Source organism: Rhinichthys klamathensis, unplaced genomic scaffold, assembly GCF_029890125.1.
Source record: "Rhinichthys klamathensis goyatoka isolate OS25496 unplaced genomic scaffold, OSU_Roscu_1.1 h1tg000289l_1, whole genome shotgun sequence".
Classification (NCBI taxonomy): Eukaryota; Metazoa; Chordata; class Actinopteri; order Cypriniformes; family Leuciscidae; genus Rhinichthys; species Rhinichthys klamathensis.
The window spans coordinates 2,255,341-2,273,751 of record NW_026606808.1 but is presented as its reverse complement, the minus strand read 5'-3'; the positions used below and the strand labels follow the sequence as shown (position 1 = coordinate 2,273,751).

General features: G+C 41.8%; 1 protein-coding gene across 1 annotated transcript; it reads left to right on the top strand.

The window, feature by feature from the left end:
• The first annotated feature begins 12,977 nt into the window (after positions 1-12,977).
• Positions 12,978-17,556, top strand: LOC130103481 (adhesion G-protein coupled receptor G7-like). Its single transcript, XM_056269733.1, has 7 exons — positions 12,978-13,104; positions 13,206-13,363; positions 13,462-13,626; positions 13,991-14,103; positions 14,195-14,526; positions 16,561-16,642; positions 17,553-17,556. Exons 1-7 carry the CDS (start codon positions 12,978-12,980, stop codon positions 17,554-17,556), a joined length of 981 nt encoding a protein of 326 aa, XP_056125708.1.
• Positions 17,557-18,411: the final 855 nt, after the last annotated feature.

Genomic DNA, 18,411 nt, shown 5'->3' with positions numbered 1-18,411 from the left:
GGGAGGAGGGCTGAGGACGAGAACTCCGGGCAGGCTTGGACGGGGACACATGAGTAGAGGTCTTGGGAGAAACAGTCCGGGGTTTAATGGTGACGGGAAACAGTCCGGGGACAAGTGGAGACAGGAACGAACGGTGAAACAGTCCGGGGACTAGTGGAGACAGGGACAAACAGGGAAACAGTCCGGGGGCTAGTGGAAACAGGGACAGATGGGGAAACAGTCCGGGGGCTGGTGGAGACAGGGACGAACAGGGAAACAGACCGGGAATTAGCAGCAACAGATTCAGACGAGGACACAGAGGATGCGGAACCGGGACTCCTGACGTGAGACATAGCAGGCAAAGGGGCAGGACAGGGTGCAGCAATAACAGCGGCAGGCTCGGGTGCAGCGCTCACCGGGATAGGATCAGGTGCAGCGCTCACAGAGACAGGCTTGGGAGCTGAGGACAAGGGAGGACAGACAGGGGGTTCAAGAATAGCGACGAGACGAGACAGGTTATCGGAAAGGGTCTTGGCCGCAATGATGACGGCATCTCCTGACGAGCTGAAACTGCTCGCAGAACCTCCTTAGCGGCTAGATCGGCCGCAACTCTCTCAGCGGGCTCTGGGACAGCGCTTGCTGAGGCGGGCTCTGGGACAGCGCTTGCTGGAGCGGCCTCTAGGGCGGCGCTTGCTGGAGCGGGCTCATGGACGGCGCTTGCTGGAGCGGGCTCATGGACGGCGCTTGCTGGAGCGGGCTCATGGACGGCGCTTGCTGGAGCGGGCTCATGGACGGCGCTTGCTGGAGCGGGCTCATGGACGGCGCTTGCTGGAGCGGGCTCATGGACGGCGCTTGCTGGAGCGGGCTCATGGACGGCGCTTGCTGGAGCGGGCTCATGGACGGCGCTTGCTGGAGCGGGCTCATGGGAAGACAGAGACGGAGGACAAGAGGGCCCCTTCCTCCTCCTCTTCCTTCTGGGACGCGGAGCTGATGTCACAGCTGGACTGGAGGCCGGTTGGGAAAGCTCCACAGGGACCGTAACTGGTCCAGGAAGGGCAGTCTCAAATCGCGCTGACTCTGTGGCGGAGGACTCCGAGGCGGACTCCCACGAGGCGTGTCTGCCCCGTTTGCCGCAGAGACTTGTGGGTGGAGATGATGTCTCAGGGACTGAAGCGGCGTGGGCCTGGTCCCCAAGTGTGACCACCGCTAGTACACGACCCTCCGGGATCACAGGTAGTGTGGCAGGAGGAGATCCCATAGAAGAAGCCTGCAGCTCCTCCCGATAGTGATGCTCCACCAACTCCTGGAATGGGCGAAGAAACAGTTCCTCCCGTTCAGACAGAGGAGGGGGAAAGGAAAACCCACCACTCTTCGGGTAGGAGACAGACGGCGACCACCATTGTTCCCGGAGCATAGATTGTTGCTTGATAAGGGAGGACATACTGTCTGCTGGGTTCTTTGCTGGTCGGTTCATTCTGTTATGACGATGAGGAAGGATGAACCCAATAGCAGACAGTAGTCAAGGCAACACGATTTATTAGACAAATAACCGGGAAAACAAAGCCCACGAGGGGGCAAAACAAGACAGGACTTATGAAGACTAACTAGACTGAGACAGATAACTATAGGGACACAAATAACCCTTACAGGCAATAGCACAACAGGACTAAAACTCTTGACAAGATACTCACAGACTCTGACAAAGGTTTGACAAGGATTAACACTCAGGTAACAATCACAATGAACCGACCAAAGACAGCAGATACAAGAGGATTAAATAGGGAACACTAATGACGAGGACAGGTGAAACTGACTAGACAATAATCACAAGACGAGGATAACAAGGGGGCGGGGTAACGAGACGAGACAACACAAGCACATGGTCCAAATAACAGACCATGCGCTTGTACATAAAACATGATTCTGTCATGATCCTGCCTCACGACTAGGAAAATCAAGAATACTAAGGCAGAATCATGACAGTTAACAGGTTAATGTCACGTTTCCCATTCCATGACTAGTAAAATAATCGCAATGTATTCTCTGTAAAATTGCGTAATCCGCAGGGTGATGGACACGGAGATGGGTAAAAAGGTTGGTGGCTACACATTCTGCAGCGCCGCGACGGCGTGTAGGACAACTCGAGGTATCGCACACCGGACGCACTTTCTCAGTTTATGGCCAGCAGTATTCTTATGTTTAAGGACATTATGAAATTAAGATAATGTCCTGTACTATGTTATGATTGTTGTACTGTACAATTAAATACAATAGTTGCTGAGTCTGAACACTTTACCTCAGAGCATCCATTAACTGAATGAATTGAGAATATGGTAAATGGACTGGATTTCTATAGCGCTTTCACAGACCCAATGGCCACCAAAGCGCTTTACATATTGCTTTCACAGACCCAATGGCCACCAAAGCGCTTTACATATTGCCTCACATTCACCCATTCACTCACTCATTCATACACCGACGGCGGTGTCAGCCATGCAAGGCGCCATCCACCTTGTCAGGAGCAGCTGGGGTTAGGTGTCTTGCTCATGGACACCTCGACACTTGATCAGGTGGAAGCGGGGATTGAACCACCAACCTTCCAGTTTGTAGACAACCTACATGAACCACTGAGCCACTGCCGCCCATATCACCTGAAAATCCGATAACATCAGCAATTTTCATTCAAGCAGCTGATTTCTGTAAATTAATGTAAAACTAAATGTACATTGCAGCACAGGGTGAAGTCATTTACGATGATTTGAGACAAATATAATGTAAATTTAATATAAAACTATGTAAATGGCGCTCTGTGTCGCGGCAGGATTTTGAACAAGAGCCGTTGCTGGGCGCCGCGGACAGACGCCGAATGGCACAACCGGTGTGTGTACACTCGAAGAGAAAAGGTGTTCGAATTTTAAAGACGTGGCGCTGCGCTTCTTGTCCGGTGTGCGACCCCCTTTAAAGTGCTGTTTTCTTTTGAGCCGAAGAACTCCCATACAGGCGAGCTTACTTTTTTCGGGTGTGGACAGAGTGTTTCACTCTCTCGCTCAGACGACATTCTTCTCAGAGTAGCTGCGCGGCCCGGGCTGCGTCTTCTTGTTTGATAGGTGTCAGCGGGTGCAATACAGCACCTGAGAGGTCAACCAGGTACTCGCCCTGGAGTATTTACGTGTCATGTTATCATAACAGTCCTATTCATTTTAAACATCGTGGTTATCGCCAATACCGGTATATTGCCACACTCTAAATTAACACGATGTCTATATTTCATGCTTTGAGTATCACGATTATCGTCAACACCGGTATATTGCGACACTCCTAAGTGAGTCTATATACGCACCGCTGATCAGATGCAGCTGGCGCCGTGGATGAATGCAGCTGGCGCCGCTGATCAGCAGTAGTGATCAGTGACCACGGCCACACACACACACACACACAATAACACGAGACAAAAAGGACATTCACGTAGATTCACGAACCGTGACAGTACCCTCCCTCCTAGAAACGCCTCCTGGCGTTACCAGACGTCCTTACCTGTCAATTGTAATCATCGATAAGGGAGTGGTCCAGGATGTCCCTAGGAGGTACCCAACTTCTCTCCTCCGGACCGTAACCTTCCCAGTCTACCAGATACTGGAATCCGCGTCCCCTTCGCCTAGAGTTCAGAATGCGATTAACCGAATATGTAGGTTCCCCATCTACGAGTCGCGGCGGAGGGTTAGGGTTCTTTCCAGATCCTGGTTGGCTCTCTCGGTTTGGCCATTGCTCTGGGGATGAAACCCAGAGGACAGACTGACAGTCGCTCCCAGTAATTTACAAAATTCTCGCCAAAATTTGGACACAAATTGGGGACCCCTGTCGGAAACCACATCAATCGGGAGGCCATGTAAGCAAAAAACGTGGTCAACCACAGTCTCCGCTGTCTCATTGGCAGAGGGTAATTTGGGCAAGGGAATGAAATGACCCGCCTTCGAGAACCGATCCACTACGGTCACAATGACCGTCTTGCCCTGGGAGGGTGAGAGGTCGGTGATAAAATCTAGCTCAATGTGGGACCAGGGTCTCGAAGGGACAGACAGCGGTTGGAGTACCCCATTCGGGGGGTCGATTGGAAGTCTTATCAGTGGCACAAACTGAGCAAGCCAAGATGAAACTGCGAATGTCGCGAGCCATTAGTGGCCACCAGAATTGTTGCTTAACCAAAAAACTGGTGCGATTAACCCCTGGATGACAAGCCACGTTAGAACAATGCCCCCATCGAATAACGTCAGACCCTACTTCCTCCGGCACAAATAATCGATTCGGTGGGCTACCGGGCGGAGGCGTTACCCCTTCTAAGGCCGTCTTGACCTTCGACTCGATCTCCCATGTGAGTGTGGAAATGAATAGGGTCTCTGGTAAAATGCACTCGGGAGTGGACGGGCGTTCGGAATGGTCAAAAATAGTCGGGTTTGATGTTTTTGGAACCCTGGCGGTACGATAGAGAAAAATCAAAACGTCCGAAAAAAAAAGCCCACCGAGCCTGCCTGGAGTTGAGTCTTTTGGCAGTGCTGATATATTCTAAGTTCTTGTGATCGGTCCAGACGAAAAAAGGTACCCCCGACCCTTCTAACCAATGACGCCACTCCTCTAACGCTAGCTTGACAGCCAACAACTCTCTGTTACCAATGTCATAGTTTCGTTCAGCGGGAGACAACCGATGGGAAAAAAACTTGTCGTCTGTGGAAGAGCGTTGGGAAAGAACTGCGCCTACCCCCACCTCTGACGCGTCGACCTCCACCACGAACTGACGTGAGGGATCAGGGGCTATCAAGGGCTATGGGAGCCGAAACGAAGCGACCTTTCAGTTTGGCGAATACAGCCTCAGCTGTATCGGACCACCTGAACGTAGTTCTCGGGGAGGTCAAGGCAGTCAGAGGAGCGGCTAGTTTGCTGAAATTGCGAATGAAACGCCTGTATAAGTTAGCAAACCCCAGAAACCTCTGCAGGGCCTTACGGGAATCTGGACTTGGCCACTCTACCACAGCCTTAATGACTTACATACATCAAGAGTCTTTCCCCCTGAAATTTACAAATCTAAATGGGTGAATTTAGAAGAAATCTACAGATGCAAACAGATAGAGGATAGTAGGTTTAAAACAAACTCCATCTAAATGTGGATTTTGAAGGTTTTATTTGATGATGATGATACAGTCCTGAGTCCTCCCTCAAATGTGAAACTAAGTCCATGTCACCATCAGGTGTATCAAATATATACTTGATTGAAACTAGTAGCATAGAAAACATGCACATTGTGGCATGGTTTCCTTTGCTGCTCTATAAACCTAGTGAATACTAAGGAGACCATGGTTTCTGTGTGAACTGATTATTTTGTAGACATCTTTTGAAAATGAAACAATTTCGTGAGTTTAAGGAAGATAAAATGAATTTACTTTTTTAATTAATTTTTTAAAAAGGAAGTCAGAGTTGTGTTAATATATAGCCTATATACTTTTTTGTTTAATTATGAGAAGTGCCGTTTTTTTCACTTGAGCCCCTGCCCCTCAAAATGTCTGTGCACGTCCCTGCTGATCTGTGACAATATATATATTTTATTTTTATTTTTATATGTTCTTTTATAAATATGGTCCCTTTTATTACATGTCTACATGTCTTTAACCACATGCATTTTTTTTTTGGTACAATGTCCTTATTGTGTTCATGTTTTATCTTGCTTTTGAGGTGGGATATAGGTAAGGTTAGGTATGCTAATCATTACTAAAAGATTCATTCATACTTGTAGAAAGTAGAAAATGTTTAATTGTTTTATTCCTCTACATCATTCATGAGTTTCAGCATTAAACATGTTGACAAAGAGTATATAGGATGAATTAATGGATTCTTGAGCTTTCAGTTTCAATATCCCAATTTCCCTCCATAATTTTGCATGCGTGTTTTGGAGATACCCTGAAAAAGATTGGTAAGATATATGTGCTGTGCTTGTGTGAATAACACAGCATAATATGTAATATACTTTTATTGTTTAGCTCGGTCTGTAATGTAAGTATTATTGGGATATGGGTGGTTATTTCCTTGACTGATGGACTTCCCACTCCAGCAAGGATCCAGCCCTTTATAAAGCAGACAGTAACAAGACTTCATATTAGTAGTTAGTTTTATATTTGTTGTGTGTAATGGACTACTTTCTGCTCTTAATCTTTACCGCAGGTAAGGTTCACTTTTGAAATTTTTAGAATTGTTATACAAGTTAATTAGTTTATTTATCATAATAATTATATTTTTGCATGTCAATATTATATATATGCATGTATGTATATAAATATATATATATATATATATATATATATATATATATATATATATATATATATATATAGTAATGCATAGATTGTATTGACCGTATTATTATTAACAATTAATAGCAATAATAAAACAATATTTCTCCATTATTTTCATTATAATTAATTAATAATGGGTATATTTTAAACAATAATGCATCATTATTTAAGTTTGATGCTTTATTTGATTGTTCAGCAAGACACTTCTCATCTTTTGTTTCTTTCTTTACCCTGTTTGCACAATTCCTGATTGTGTGCTAGTTTTCTGGGTTTATTTCCATATTGGTGTTTTGCATATCACAGTTCTGTGTAACCACTACATGTCACATCCTAATTTTCCAAATACTTGTGAAATAGAAGTAGCCTTCTAATTTGACTAATGCACTATACATATCACTACAAATCACATGTATATGGTGCAAAAAGTGAATATTCGCAGTTGTTACCATTGAGCTATTTCTGATCTGACCCATAGAAATTACTTTTATTGCTATAGCCCAATGTATCCAAGTCATATCAAATAGTTTTTGACTTAATTTTGATGTTTTAACTAAAGTTTTGTTTGAGACTACAAAGTTCTGCTAATATTTGGTGTCATTTAAATGAGGTTTTTCAACTTTCAGATAAACCCGCCACTAAAATGGCACTTAAAATCAAAACAAACTGAGATTGGTTGCTTTTCAAGTTAGTTGAACTTTTCAAGTTATTTTTCCTGTCTTAATGGCTGGTACTTGGAATAAGTTGTCAAGCTGGGCCAGATTTATACAGGGACTTTGGCTCTGTGACTAAAGGCAAGTGATCACAGGTTGATACAGTCAGGGATCTTAAAGGGTTAGTACCCATAAATGAAAATTCTGTCAGTAATTACTCACTTACTTAATAACTTACTGAAACCTTAGAGCTGGCTCACTCCTTCATAGGCTGCTAGGTAATTTAGCATCTGCCGGCCCAGAAAAGTTATTAAAGACATCGTTAAAATAGTCCATTTTTCATTTTTGGGTGAACTAACCCTTTAAGGAATAGGACTCAAATGCAGTAATGTGACTAAAAATGTATAACAGTCAATCAATGTAGCAAAAGATCAAAGTCCATACAGACGGCTAGATAACAGAGGAAGAGGTCAGGAAGCAAATAGATGAGCAGTTGAGCTCACAAAAGCAGGAACAGGGAAAAATCCAAATCCGAACTGGCAGCCAGTTTACACAGTCCATAAGAACAGGCAGAGGTTCAGACCCAGGCAGACTGTAAGACTGGAAAAACTGGAAGAACTGGAAGAAAGAGCTACTCTCTGAGAGAACAAAGGAAATTAACAATTGAACATTCGAGACGCAAGTCTCACCTCAGAATCATTCTAATCTACATCTCTTTCCCTCTCTCTCTCTCTCTCTCTCTCTCTCTCTCTCTCTCTCTCTCTCTCTCTCTCTCTCTCTCTCTCTCTCTCTCTCTCTCTCTCTCATGCTGAGATCACCTGAAATTCATTCAAAATCTGCATGGTTTTAATGTGAATAATTATCATACATGTGATTGATATCACATGTTTGATATCATTCGAAATGTCTCAGTGCGACTGGTACAAAGGTCTCATTCCCAAAGAAGTAAAACTAAATGTAATAAGGTTTTTAGGAGTTTAGAGATAACCTGTACATAAAGGGGGTGGGTCTTCCAGATGGTCTCCTGCTCTCAAAAGGTGTAACCTCTGAATGCAAATTTCCATTGTTAACACATGTTTCCATGTGAAAGAAGTTTCTGTTTACATAAAGAAATGCAACAAGAGAATCGGCGCATTTTGTAACTCAAAATTAGCCTGTGATGCAGAGTGGATGACGGCACTCCGCATCATTTATTTCTTAATGTCGGGTTTAACCTACATCTTTTACTCATTTGATGTTATTGTATTGATTATCTTTGAATTTATTATGAAATTGACATGATACATTTACCTGACATAATACATTGTAAACATTTGATCTTATTCTAACTGGCTTTGACATTATTTTCAGAAAAGAGTTCAAAAGAATAGTGAAACATTCGCTCACATTTAATGATGCCCAGATATCATTAAAACCTTTTCATTTATGGAGTCAGATGAAATAATGAGATAATACATGAGAAAATGTAGTTCATTTCATCAAATTAGTTTGCCACGCGGACTTGACACATGTTAAAACGCAGACAGGAACAGATAGAAAATAATCCATCAGAGCAAGTCACTAGCCAGAGGAAGCAGGAATCACTGGAATGGAAAGCCGGGCTGAATAAACAAAAGAACAAAAAACAAAAACGAGACAACTAGAATAAACGTGTAGTCAAATTGACAAAACACACTGGCAATGAAAGAGAAAAACTGAGGGGTAGAAATAGGATAATTACAAAGCCCGATCAGCTGTGTGCAGCCGACAAAAAAAAAAAAAAAGCTTGCAGGAGGAGCAACCTGACTGATACCTTTTGTTTAATGTTTTGTCTCCGTAAACAGCTGTTTTTGAACAGACTTGGTGTCACAACAACTCTACAAACCCCAATGCAACAATCAGCACCTTAACACTCCAGACTATAACCCAGAGATCCACCACTACTGCACCCCCGAGCACAACAGTGACCAAACCCAGTCTGGTGTGTGAAAACAAGGGTACCTTACAAAATGGGATCTGCCTCTGCCTAGACGATTGGACTGGAACTACCTGCAACATCTGTAAAACCCATTGAAAATATCACGTATGTAGTCTGAATAATCTTGCTTGTTGTCAAGGTTACTGACAGACTTGTCTTTTATTTACAGCTAATTTCTGCCCTGAACAAAATCCCACACAAACTAGTAAATTCACCTTTCCAAAAACGTTCTTAGGCCAGTTTGCTTTCTCAGTTGAGCGATGTCCATCAAATACACCAAATGGTATTTCAGTCATTTACTATCTTTCAGTATTTACAATATACTCTCTACTTTAAATATCTCTTCATTTAACATGAATGTTTTTCAGCTGGAATCCCCGAAGCTTCAGCTCTCTGTAGTAGGCCTATATCTACTCACTTATTTGATCCTCCAAACACTCTAGATTGTGGTTTGACCCTGGATACCATTAACAATAATGTAAGTAATCAATGTCTAATGATTGTAATATATAGTACATTTTCCTCAGATGAAAACAGAAAAGATTGCATGATTGTATAATTTTTATTTTTATTTTTAATGAAGCTTACTGGAGCTACTCAAGCCGATGTCCTCTTATTAGCCTCCAGTACCCAGATCCTCACATCCATACCGGAACGGCTAACAGCCCACAACATCACAAATGCTGTTAAAATATCCAACATTCTACTCTCCCGTTATGAAAGTGAACAAAGCACGGTACTTATTAAGCCTTAAACAGATTTAAAAATGTAAAGTCTCCTTTCATGAGGAACATTTCCATATTTTCTCCATGTGTACAGTACCTGTTTGGAAGTTTGGGAACATTAACTTTTTTATGTTTTTGTAAGAAGTTTCTTACGCTCACCAAGACTGCATTTATTTCATGTAAAATATTGCAAAATATAATTACAAATTAAAAGAACTGATTATTTATTCCTGTGATCAAAGCTGAATTTTCAGCATCATTACCTTCGGTCTTCAGTGTCACATGATCCTTCAGAAATCATTCTGATCTGCTGATTTGACGCTGAAGAAACATTTCTTGTTATAATATATTAATTGTATTATTATTAAAAGGGTCCATTTTTAGATGTTATTTTTTAGGGAAACAATAGCAAGACAATTTGTACTTGCTCATGTTCACGTCTTTTTTATGTTTCTCTTTACTCGGCACAACTTGTTTTTTCATAATTTGCATGTTGTTATTTCCATACGCAGTGTAAACATTGCATGTCAGTGCCTAATTTTCCAAACTGTACATGACACTGTAACTGAAACTGTACATGAAATAGACAGATATACTAATTTGACTACTCCAGGTACACCACAGAACTCTATACATAATCAACCATTCAAGCACAATTTTTTGCACTCTTTTGCTAAGGTTTTTCTACTCAGCACTTATAGTGAGATAAATCACACCCATGTCTCTCATAAAACCAGAAGTATGTCTGCAACATTTTTAAAATACTACTGTACACAGATGAGCAAAAACATTATGACCACCTCCCTAATCTGCTGTCGGTCCTCTGCATGCTGCCAAAACAGAGATGCACTTCCCACTGTGCATCCTAGTGCCATCCCTTCCCCAAGTAAATGGCGCACACGTGCACAGCCGTCCATGTGATGTAAAAGAAAACGGGACTCATTGGACCAGTCGACCTTCTTCCACTGCTCCAAGATCCAGTTTCGATGCTCGAGTGCCCATTGTAGATGCTTTCGACTATGGACAGGAGTCATCGTAGACACTGTGGTTTGAGCTAAGCAGCCCCATACGCAGCAGAGTGTGATGCACTGTGTATTGTAGCCAGCCTTGGGTGCCCAACACCCTGTCGCCAGTTTGTGTTTTATCACTTCTCGGACCACTGTTGGTAAATTCTCACCACTGCTGACCCGGAGCAACCCACAAGCTTTGCCATTTCAGAGATACTCTGACCCAAATGCCTTGCCATAACAATTTGGAGCTTATCAAATGCGATCAGATCTTTATTCCTGCCCATTTCTCCTGCATTCAACATGTTGATTACAAGGATTGTTATTGTTTGCTTACCATCTAATCTACCCAGACCTTAATATGTGGTCTTGTTAGAAGATGATCAATGATATTTGCTTCACCTGTGACCGGTCATAATGTTTTGGCTCATCAGTGCTTATACAAACCAGAGTTGTTTTGAGAAACTCTTTTTCTTCATTGTTCAGGATATTGCAGTGTCAGCAGTCGCCACAGTCAGTCAGCTCCTGAGCGCAAGTCATGGGATATACTTTTCTGTCGACCAAGCTGCAATAAATGAGTAACAAAACAATTCACACTTACTGCACTGACACTTACATACAGAACTATCTCAACCAAATTCGTAAGCACTTTCTTTTTGACCTGCTGTCTGACTTTTTAATTGTGTTTGTTTAGACTAACAAAGACTTTACAAAATCTCTCTCTGCGTGAGAAGTCAAATCCATTGCTGGTGCAACCGAACATGGCGGTGCAGTCACTGAAGGGGCAAACTCCAATCCGACAAGTGCAATTAACCTCTTTTAAAGGCGAGTTTGTGCTCATTTTGAAGCTTAAATATACAACAGAACTCTCAAGAAAAAAGTGGATTCAAAGCATGTCAAAATGTCAAGATTCCAAATTGTAAAAAGTGTACATGACCTTGTAGAACTCGCAATTACAGTTCTACAAGGCTCCAACTTGTACCACCAGTCCACTGCAGATTAATTTAGGCGTTGATAGTGTTACCATAGAGATGCATAATTACGAGTACAAGGACAGCTCTGAGTAGAACGCCACATGTTGCGACATGGTGTGAATGCAGCAAAAGAGGAAGAGTCAAATCTAAAATAAAATGAGGCAATATGATGGTCATGAAGCAGTCTTTTTTTATGTATGTCCACTGCTGGTCAAAAATGTGGAATATTTCATACGGAGAAATGAGATGCTCTGCATCAGCTTGCTCTTTTCTCTCACGGCCATTCTCTCATGGCAGAGGGGCTCCCAGGAACCAATCAACCATCCACGAGTGTTTGGAACAGAGCAGAGGAATCCACTCCATAAGACCGTCTTCTGTGATTGATAACTCATCTTCCTCATGAGCCCAGATTAAGAAATTAAACTCACCCGGGGATGAGCATCCTAACCGGGGGACGCGAGTGTGCTGAGGAACAGGAGGCCTGGATTATCCCGGCAGAAGCTCTCCCATTGTAACTTCCAGATCGTCCTGAGCACCTGCCGCCAAAGCCTCGTACCTGGAGGTAGAAGGATCAAGACAGAGAGCAGCTCAGGAGACTCTTGGCCTCTTGAAGAAGTACGAGAGTTGCGGCCGCAACGTTCCCATGGGCATGCTCTCGTAGTGAGCGCATGACCCATCCATGAATGCCATTTCATCATGAGCGCGGCCCATACAGTGAAAACAGCACTCGTGGCCGTCCGAGAGAGAGAGAAATCATCTGCACCCAGAAGGACACAGACGTAACGGCATCTTTAAAAAGAGGCGATCTGGCATGCAGCTCTTTTAGAGGAATTCACTCTTTTATTAGGGAAATTGCCTCTTTCAGAACGCTGCTGATGCACCCAGGGGAACTCCCTACACCTATCTGAGCAAACGCTGAGAGAGACCACTCATGTTTGCTCTGGTTCCACACACCAATTTCATTGGCCTTTTCTGAATACATCAGAGGTATTCGGGGCTCCCAAGAGTGACCCCTAGTATCTGTATTTCAACACAACTTCAGAGAGGGAACCATCAGTATACTTGTAGTATAGTTGCAGTACAAATGAAAAATGTAGTTGTAAACTAAGTTTAGTAATGTTACACTTAAAAATATACTTTTATCCACTGAAAAGTGGGCCAATTCAGTCCCAAGTGGTTTTGAAATAGTACACTTACAATTATACTACTAGTATATTGATATTAGTATACTTATGCGTAAAGTAAAAATATACTTTAAGAATTTACTTAAGTATACTGAGTAAAATGAACTTGAATTAAATTAATATTTTTGTAAGGGTTTGGACAGTTAGCGTGCTTCTAACAGTCATGTTTATCTTCATTTCTTCAGGGCAGAGTGATACCTTTTTACCTGACAGAATAAAACTGGATACAACACAGGCTGAGATTTCCAAAGATAACATTGACTTTCAAATGAATGTCATGTTCAGTAAAGGTCTACTTTCCCCCTAATTTGTATTTTGTGATTATTCCACATGAAATTATCTGTTGAAAGTATTATTTTAACTATAGTAACTTTGTCCCTTATTTTTGTAGATTTTGATAAAGATGTTGGGTTTGTCCTCTATGATAGTGATCAGTTCTTTCAGTCAAAAAGCTTTCAACCTTCTCTGGATACCAAGAGAAGAGTAATATCTGCTAACCTTCAAGAAAATATTGGATTTGATCACATTGAGTTTGCAGTCATACCATCGGTATGTTCCATATGTAGCATGTTCCTCGTTATCAAACACATTGACAAAGGTCGGCACAGGTATGGTGTTCATGAATTAATACATTGTTGAACTTTCAGGTCGATTCCACACTATCCCTCAACAACTTTGCATGTGTGTTTTGGAGTTACCCTAAAAATGACTGGAGCCCAGAAGGCTGCTCCAAAATATTGAAACCCTCAGGACATGTAGTATGCAGCTGTCAACCGAAAGATTTTAAAAATGCAAACTTTGCCATTCTGATGGTAAGATATATTTGTAAAAGGATGTAAATATCATTGATATTTGACTTAAATGGGTCAGTCACTCTAAAAAATAAAGGTGGTTTTTAGAGCAATGCCGTAGAAGATACATTTTTGCTTCACCAAATAACCTTTAACTGAACAATTCTTAAAATAACCATTTTTTTTCTAAGTGTAAAGAACATTTTTTAATAATCAGAAGAACCATTATCAACTATATATAACCTTTTGTAACCATGGAAACGTTCCATGGAATGCCAATGAACCAAAGATGCCAATAAAGAACCTTTATTTTTAAGAGTGTAAAGTTTATGATGCTGTGAATTAAAGTCCATTGCAACTAGAATTTTAGTGTCATTTTCTGCAGGCATTTGATACCAACTATCAGTATTCTGAAGCCTTGCATTGGATCAGCATCACCGGCTGCGCTCTGTCTGTACTGGGTCTGTCTGTCACAGCTGTGTACCAAATCATAACCAGGTAAAGGCTTATAGTTTACACTGTTAAGCATAGCCACAGCTATTTGAGAGGTGAAACTTTTTATAGCTTATATTCATACATTTTGCCGCAGGAAGTCAAGAGGAGGCAGTCCTACTCTGCTAGTTGTGAACATCTGCATGAGCATGGCGGTTTTCTACCTTCTCTTCATCTTCGGCATAAACAACCCTGTCCAACATCTGAGTGTGGCAAAGTTGTCTGGTCAGAACATAGTTCCCGAGTCAGACCATCACAAGTACCCAGATAAGGGTCCCTGTACAGCATTTACAGCTCTGCTTCAGTACTTCCTGTTGGCCACGTTCACTTGGAACACTCTGTACGGCCTTAATGTGTTCCTCCTCTTCAAAAACGGAGTGTCTGGAACACCTCCATGGTTTCCAAAGGTCTCCCTGGCTATTGGATGGGGTAGGGGACTTGAACAAAACACTAATGTATTGTATAGTTTATGACTAACGTCTTGGTTTACAGTATGGGTTAAAACGATATATGCGTAAATGTATCAACTGTTGTTCCAATGCTGATGCCCTTCATTCTTTTTGGGATCACAAAAGGAGAATTAAAAACAAAATGTCCTGCTCGTGCTCGTCCATACAATGGCAGTGAATAGCAACCAGCATCAAGCTTTTAAAAAAAATATGCAAAAGTATCACAGAATGATCCCATGCGACTTATGCCCTATATCCCAAGTATTCTGAGAGTATACTATAGGGTTTAAAAAAAAAAAAAAAAAAAAAGAAACTTAATGTATTATTTATAGAAAATCCTGACCTTGGCCATTGCTCTTCTGCGCACTACTGGGCGACGTGCGAGTTTGTGAGTCTTCCTGGAGATATTTAACTCGGTTAAAAAAAGCACACAGATACTTTTTTGGGGGGAATTTTTAGACATTTCATGTTGTGTTTTTGTTAATCTTGATTTCTCACAACATTTGTGATTTTTCTGGGCAAGATGGAGTGAACTGCGGCACTAATAGAATGCACACATTGTGCAGCCATGCAGGGAAGACTAACTGCCAGGTCAGGATTTTCATTAAAAAATACATAAAACTTTTGTTTGTTTTACCAAACACTATCATATACCCCCAGTACGTATATGGAATATAAGACACGTATTGCGTGGGATCATTCTGTGATAGTTTTGGATATTTTTAAAAGCTAGATGCTGGTCGCTATTCACTGCCATTATATAGATGAGTGCAAGCAGGATTTTTTTTTTAATTCTCCCCTTATGGTCCGAAGAAGAAAGAAGGGCATGTGGCATTAGAACAACACCAGGGTGAGTAAATTAAGACTTTTTTGTTCATTTTAGGGTGAACTATCCTTTTAAGGTTTTTAAACGTTAATCATCTAAAGCACTGTATGATTGTGTGGAATTGACCCTCTCACTGTGACGTTTTCTTACCAGCATGAAGAAGCGTTAACGGTGAGGAAAGTACCTCAGTTATTATTAAAGGAGTAGTTCACTTTAAAATGAAAATTACCCCATGATTTTCTCACCCTCAAGCCATTCTAAGTGTATATGACTTTCTTCTTACAGAATACAATCAGAGTTATATTAATAAGCACCCTGACGCTTCCAAGCTTTTATTATGGCAGTGGAATGCAACCATCAGTTTGAAGCTCAAAAAAAGCTACCAACCAAACGAACATATGGATTCGATTTAAGTCTAAAGCGGAACTTATGGAAGTAATGAGACATACTGCAGATATCTACGCTACGCCATGACGCACTACGCTACTTCCATCGTCATAAGTTGCGTAAGTTGTGCTTCAGACGCAAGTAGACTGCGTTTGGCTGGAAGCTAGAATTTTACTTTGTAACGTGTTAAATATGAATATTTTTCTTACACAAAGTAATCGCTTTGCTTCAGAGGCCTTTAAGAAACTTAGGATGCACTTTTTTGAGCTTCAAACTGATGGTTGCAATCCACTGCCATTATAAAGCTCGGAAGCGTCAGGGTATTTATTAATTCCGATTGCATTCGAATGAAAGATATACACCTAAGATGACTTGAGGTTGAGTAAATCATGGGGTAATTTTCATTTTAAAGTGAACTACTCCTTTAAGCATTATCTAGAGTAACCTTGGAAAAAAAACACTAATGACTTGGCGAGAAGATATTATAAAACTGTATTTCAAATAATTGTTTAGTTTGATCAAGTAGCTTTACTGCAGTGTACATGACTGTATTTTAATTAAAACGTTTTTCAGTATTTTTAATCACTTTTCCAAAAAAGAAAGAAAGAAAGAAAGGTGTATACTTGTGTATGTTATCAACCAACATTTTTAAGAATATTGGTAAATAGTATTTTCTTATTTCACCCACCCCTGCATCCTGGGTATTAACAGCAAAATCAAACAAAAGACTAAACCCTAAATATGAAATAATATATCCAATATATAATATCATTAAATGTCAATAAATCTTTTTCTGTTTAGTTCTACCTGCTGTTATTGTTGGCATCTCATTGGGTTCCACCTACAGTGTGAAAGAGCCTTTAGGTTATCGACAAGAAGAGTTGTAAGTAACAAATATTTCCATTTTTTTAAAACTCAACTTTATCACTTTTATACCCAGACTCACAGACAAGGCTTAAGACTGTTTGAGCTGTTTTATGTTAGTGCCACTGTTTTATCTAAAGATGCACACTAATGTTTTTTTAAGGCACCTTTAAAAGAGCTACTTAAATGGACTGGTTTAAGATCTAACCCTTGCTTAATCTAAGCCCTGCCTGTGAAACCAGCCCTTAGGATAGTGTACCCAAAAAGGAAAATTCTGTCATCATTTACTCACCCTCACATCGTACCAAACCCGCAAGACTTTCGTTCATCTTCAAAACACAAATAAAGATAATTTGAACCGATGAACCGATTGAATTTAGGGTTTTATTCACATATGAACATTGTTCAGCGAACATAAACATAAGCTCAAGCATCCTTGCTTGCGTTGCTGAGAGCGTCAGGCTCGAGTGAAATCCTCCACCGTGTCCCAAACGCTCAAGACTGGATGATTGGTATCTTGGGGTGGGGCATGCTGAACAGCAGCGTCCCACTCCAGTGCCTTTCTTCCCCGGAGGTGCATGGTTTTGATCTGTTGCACACAGTTTATGCAGAAACTACGCACAGCGACGGACCTCACCCTACGTGCGAAAAATGTCACTGCGAGGTTGGCTCACTTGATTGTGGATGCCTAGCCTTGACATATCAGGCTCATGACCGGCCGTGCCCCCTTGGGGTGAGAGCTCACTCCACTCGGAGTGTTGCCTCCTCCTGGGTGTTGGCACACAGTGCCTTGCTGTCAGACATTTGTAGAGCTGCGGGCTGAGTGACACGGCAGAGGTGTCTGGCGCTAGGTCTAGTACTTGTGTGTATGCCCAGAAGGGCAGCCCCTGTGCTAGACTAGGTGCCCATGTGTTGTGATTCCACTACAGGTGATCCCACATGTGTAATATTCCACGGCATGGCTTCCCTGTCGACGAAACCCGCGTCTTTCCAGTGGTTGCAGCAGTGGTTGACTCTCTCTGTGTTAAGCCCTGTGCTTTCACCGCCCCATGCAATGCAAATCTCACTCGCCAATGTCCATTGGCTTGTTTTGTTTACACTCAAAGGTGATTGGGTTCTCAGGCGACATCCAAATTTGTCAGTCACCTGCCGTAACGTCTCCGTCCCTCCTTCAGGGAATGGGGGTTACATTAGTAACCTAGACGCTCTTGCTAAAGCTCAAACATGCTGCATAATACACGAGAATGAACCTCATTGGTTCTTGCTCAAGCTCAAACGTGCTGCATAACACCCCAGATAGCACAAGTCTATTTGATGTTATATTTACATCTGGAAGACGTATTTTTAAGAGTGTTTGCTCATCTGCAAGACGTCTATAGGACGTTTCCTGTCAGATGTCAAATAGACGTTTATAAGATGTCTTTAAGATGTAATGATTTAGAATGCATGTTAAACTGACATCTTCTAAATGTCTATTTGACATCTGATAGGAAACGTCCTATAGACGTCTTGCAGATGAGCAAACACTCTTAAAAATACGTCTTCCAGATGTAAATATAACATCAAATAGACTAGTGCTATCTGGGACGGGAATGAACCTCATCGGTTCTTGCTCAAGCTCAAACGTGCTGCATAACACGGGAATGAACCTCGTTAGTTCTTGCGGAAGCTTAAATGTGCTGTGTAACATGAGAATTAACCTTATTGGTTCTTGCTGAAGCTCAAACGTGCTGCGTAACACGAGAATGAATCTCATTGGTTCTTGCTAAAGGTCAAACATGCTGCCTG

What these genes read in the sequence shown, in the direction of transcription:
- LOC130103481 (XM_056269733.1), top strand. Translation starts at nt 12,978, where the DNA reads ATGTTTATCTTCATTTCTTCAGGGCAGAGTGATACCTTTTTACCTGAC. An exon ending in CAAACTTTGCCATTCTGATG is followed by an intron (nt 13,627 to 13,990) that starts GTAAGATATATT and finishes CATTTTCTGCAG; the next exon opens with GCATTTGATACCAACTATCA. An exon ending in GTGTACCAAATCATAACCAG is followed by an intron (nt 14,104 to 14,194) that starts GTAAAGGCTTAT and finishes ATTTTGCCGCAG; the next exon opens with GAAGTCAAGAGGAGGCAGTC.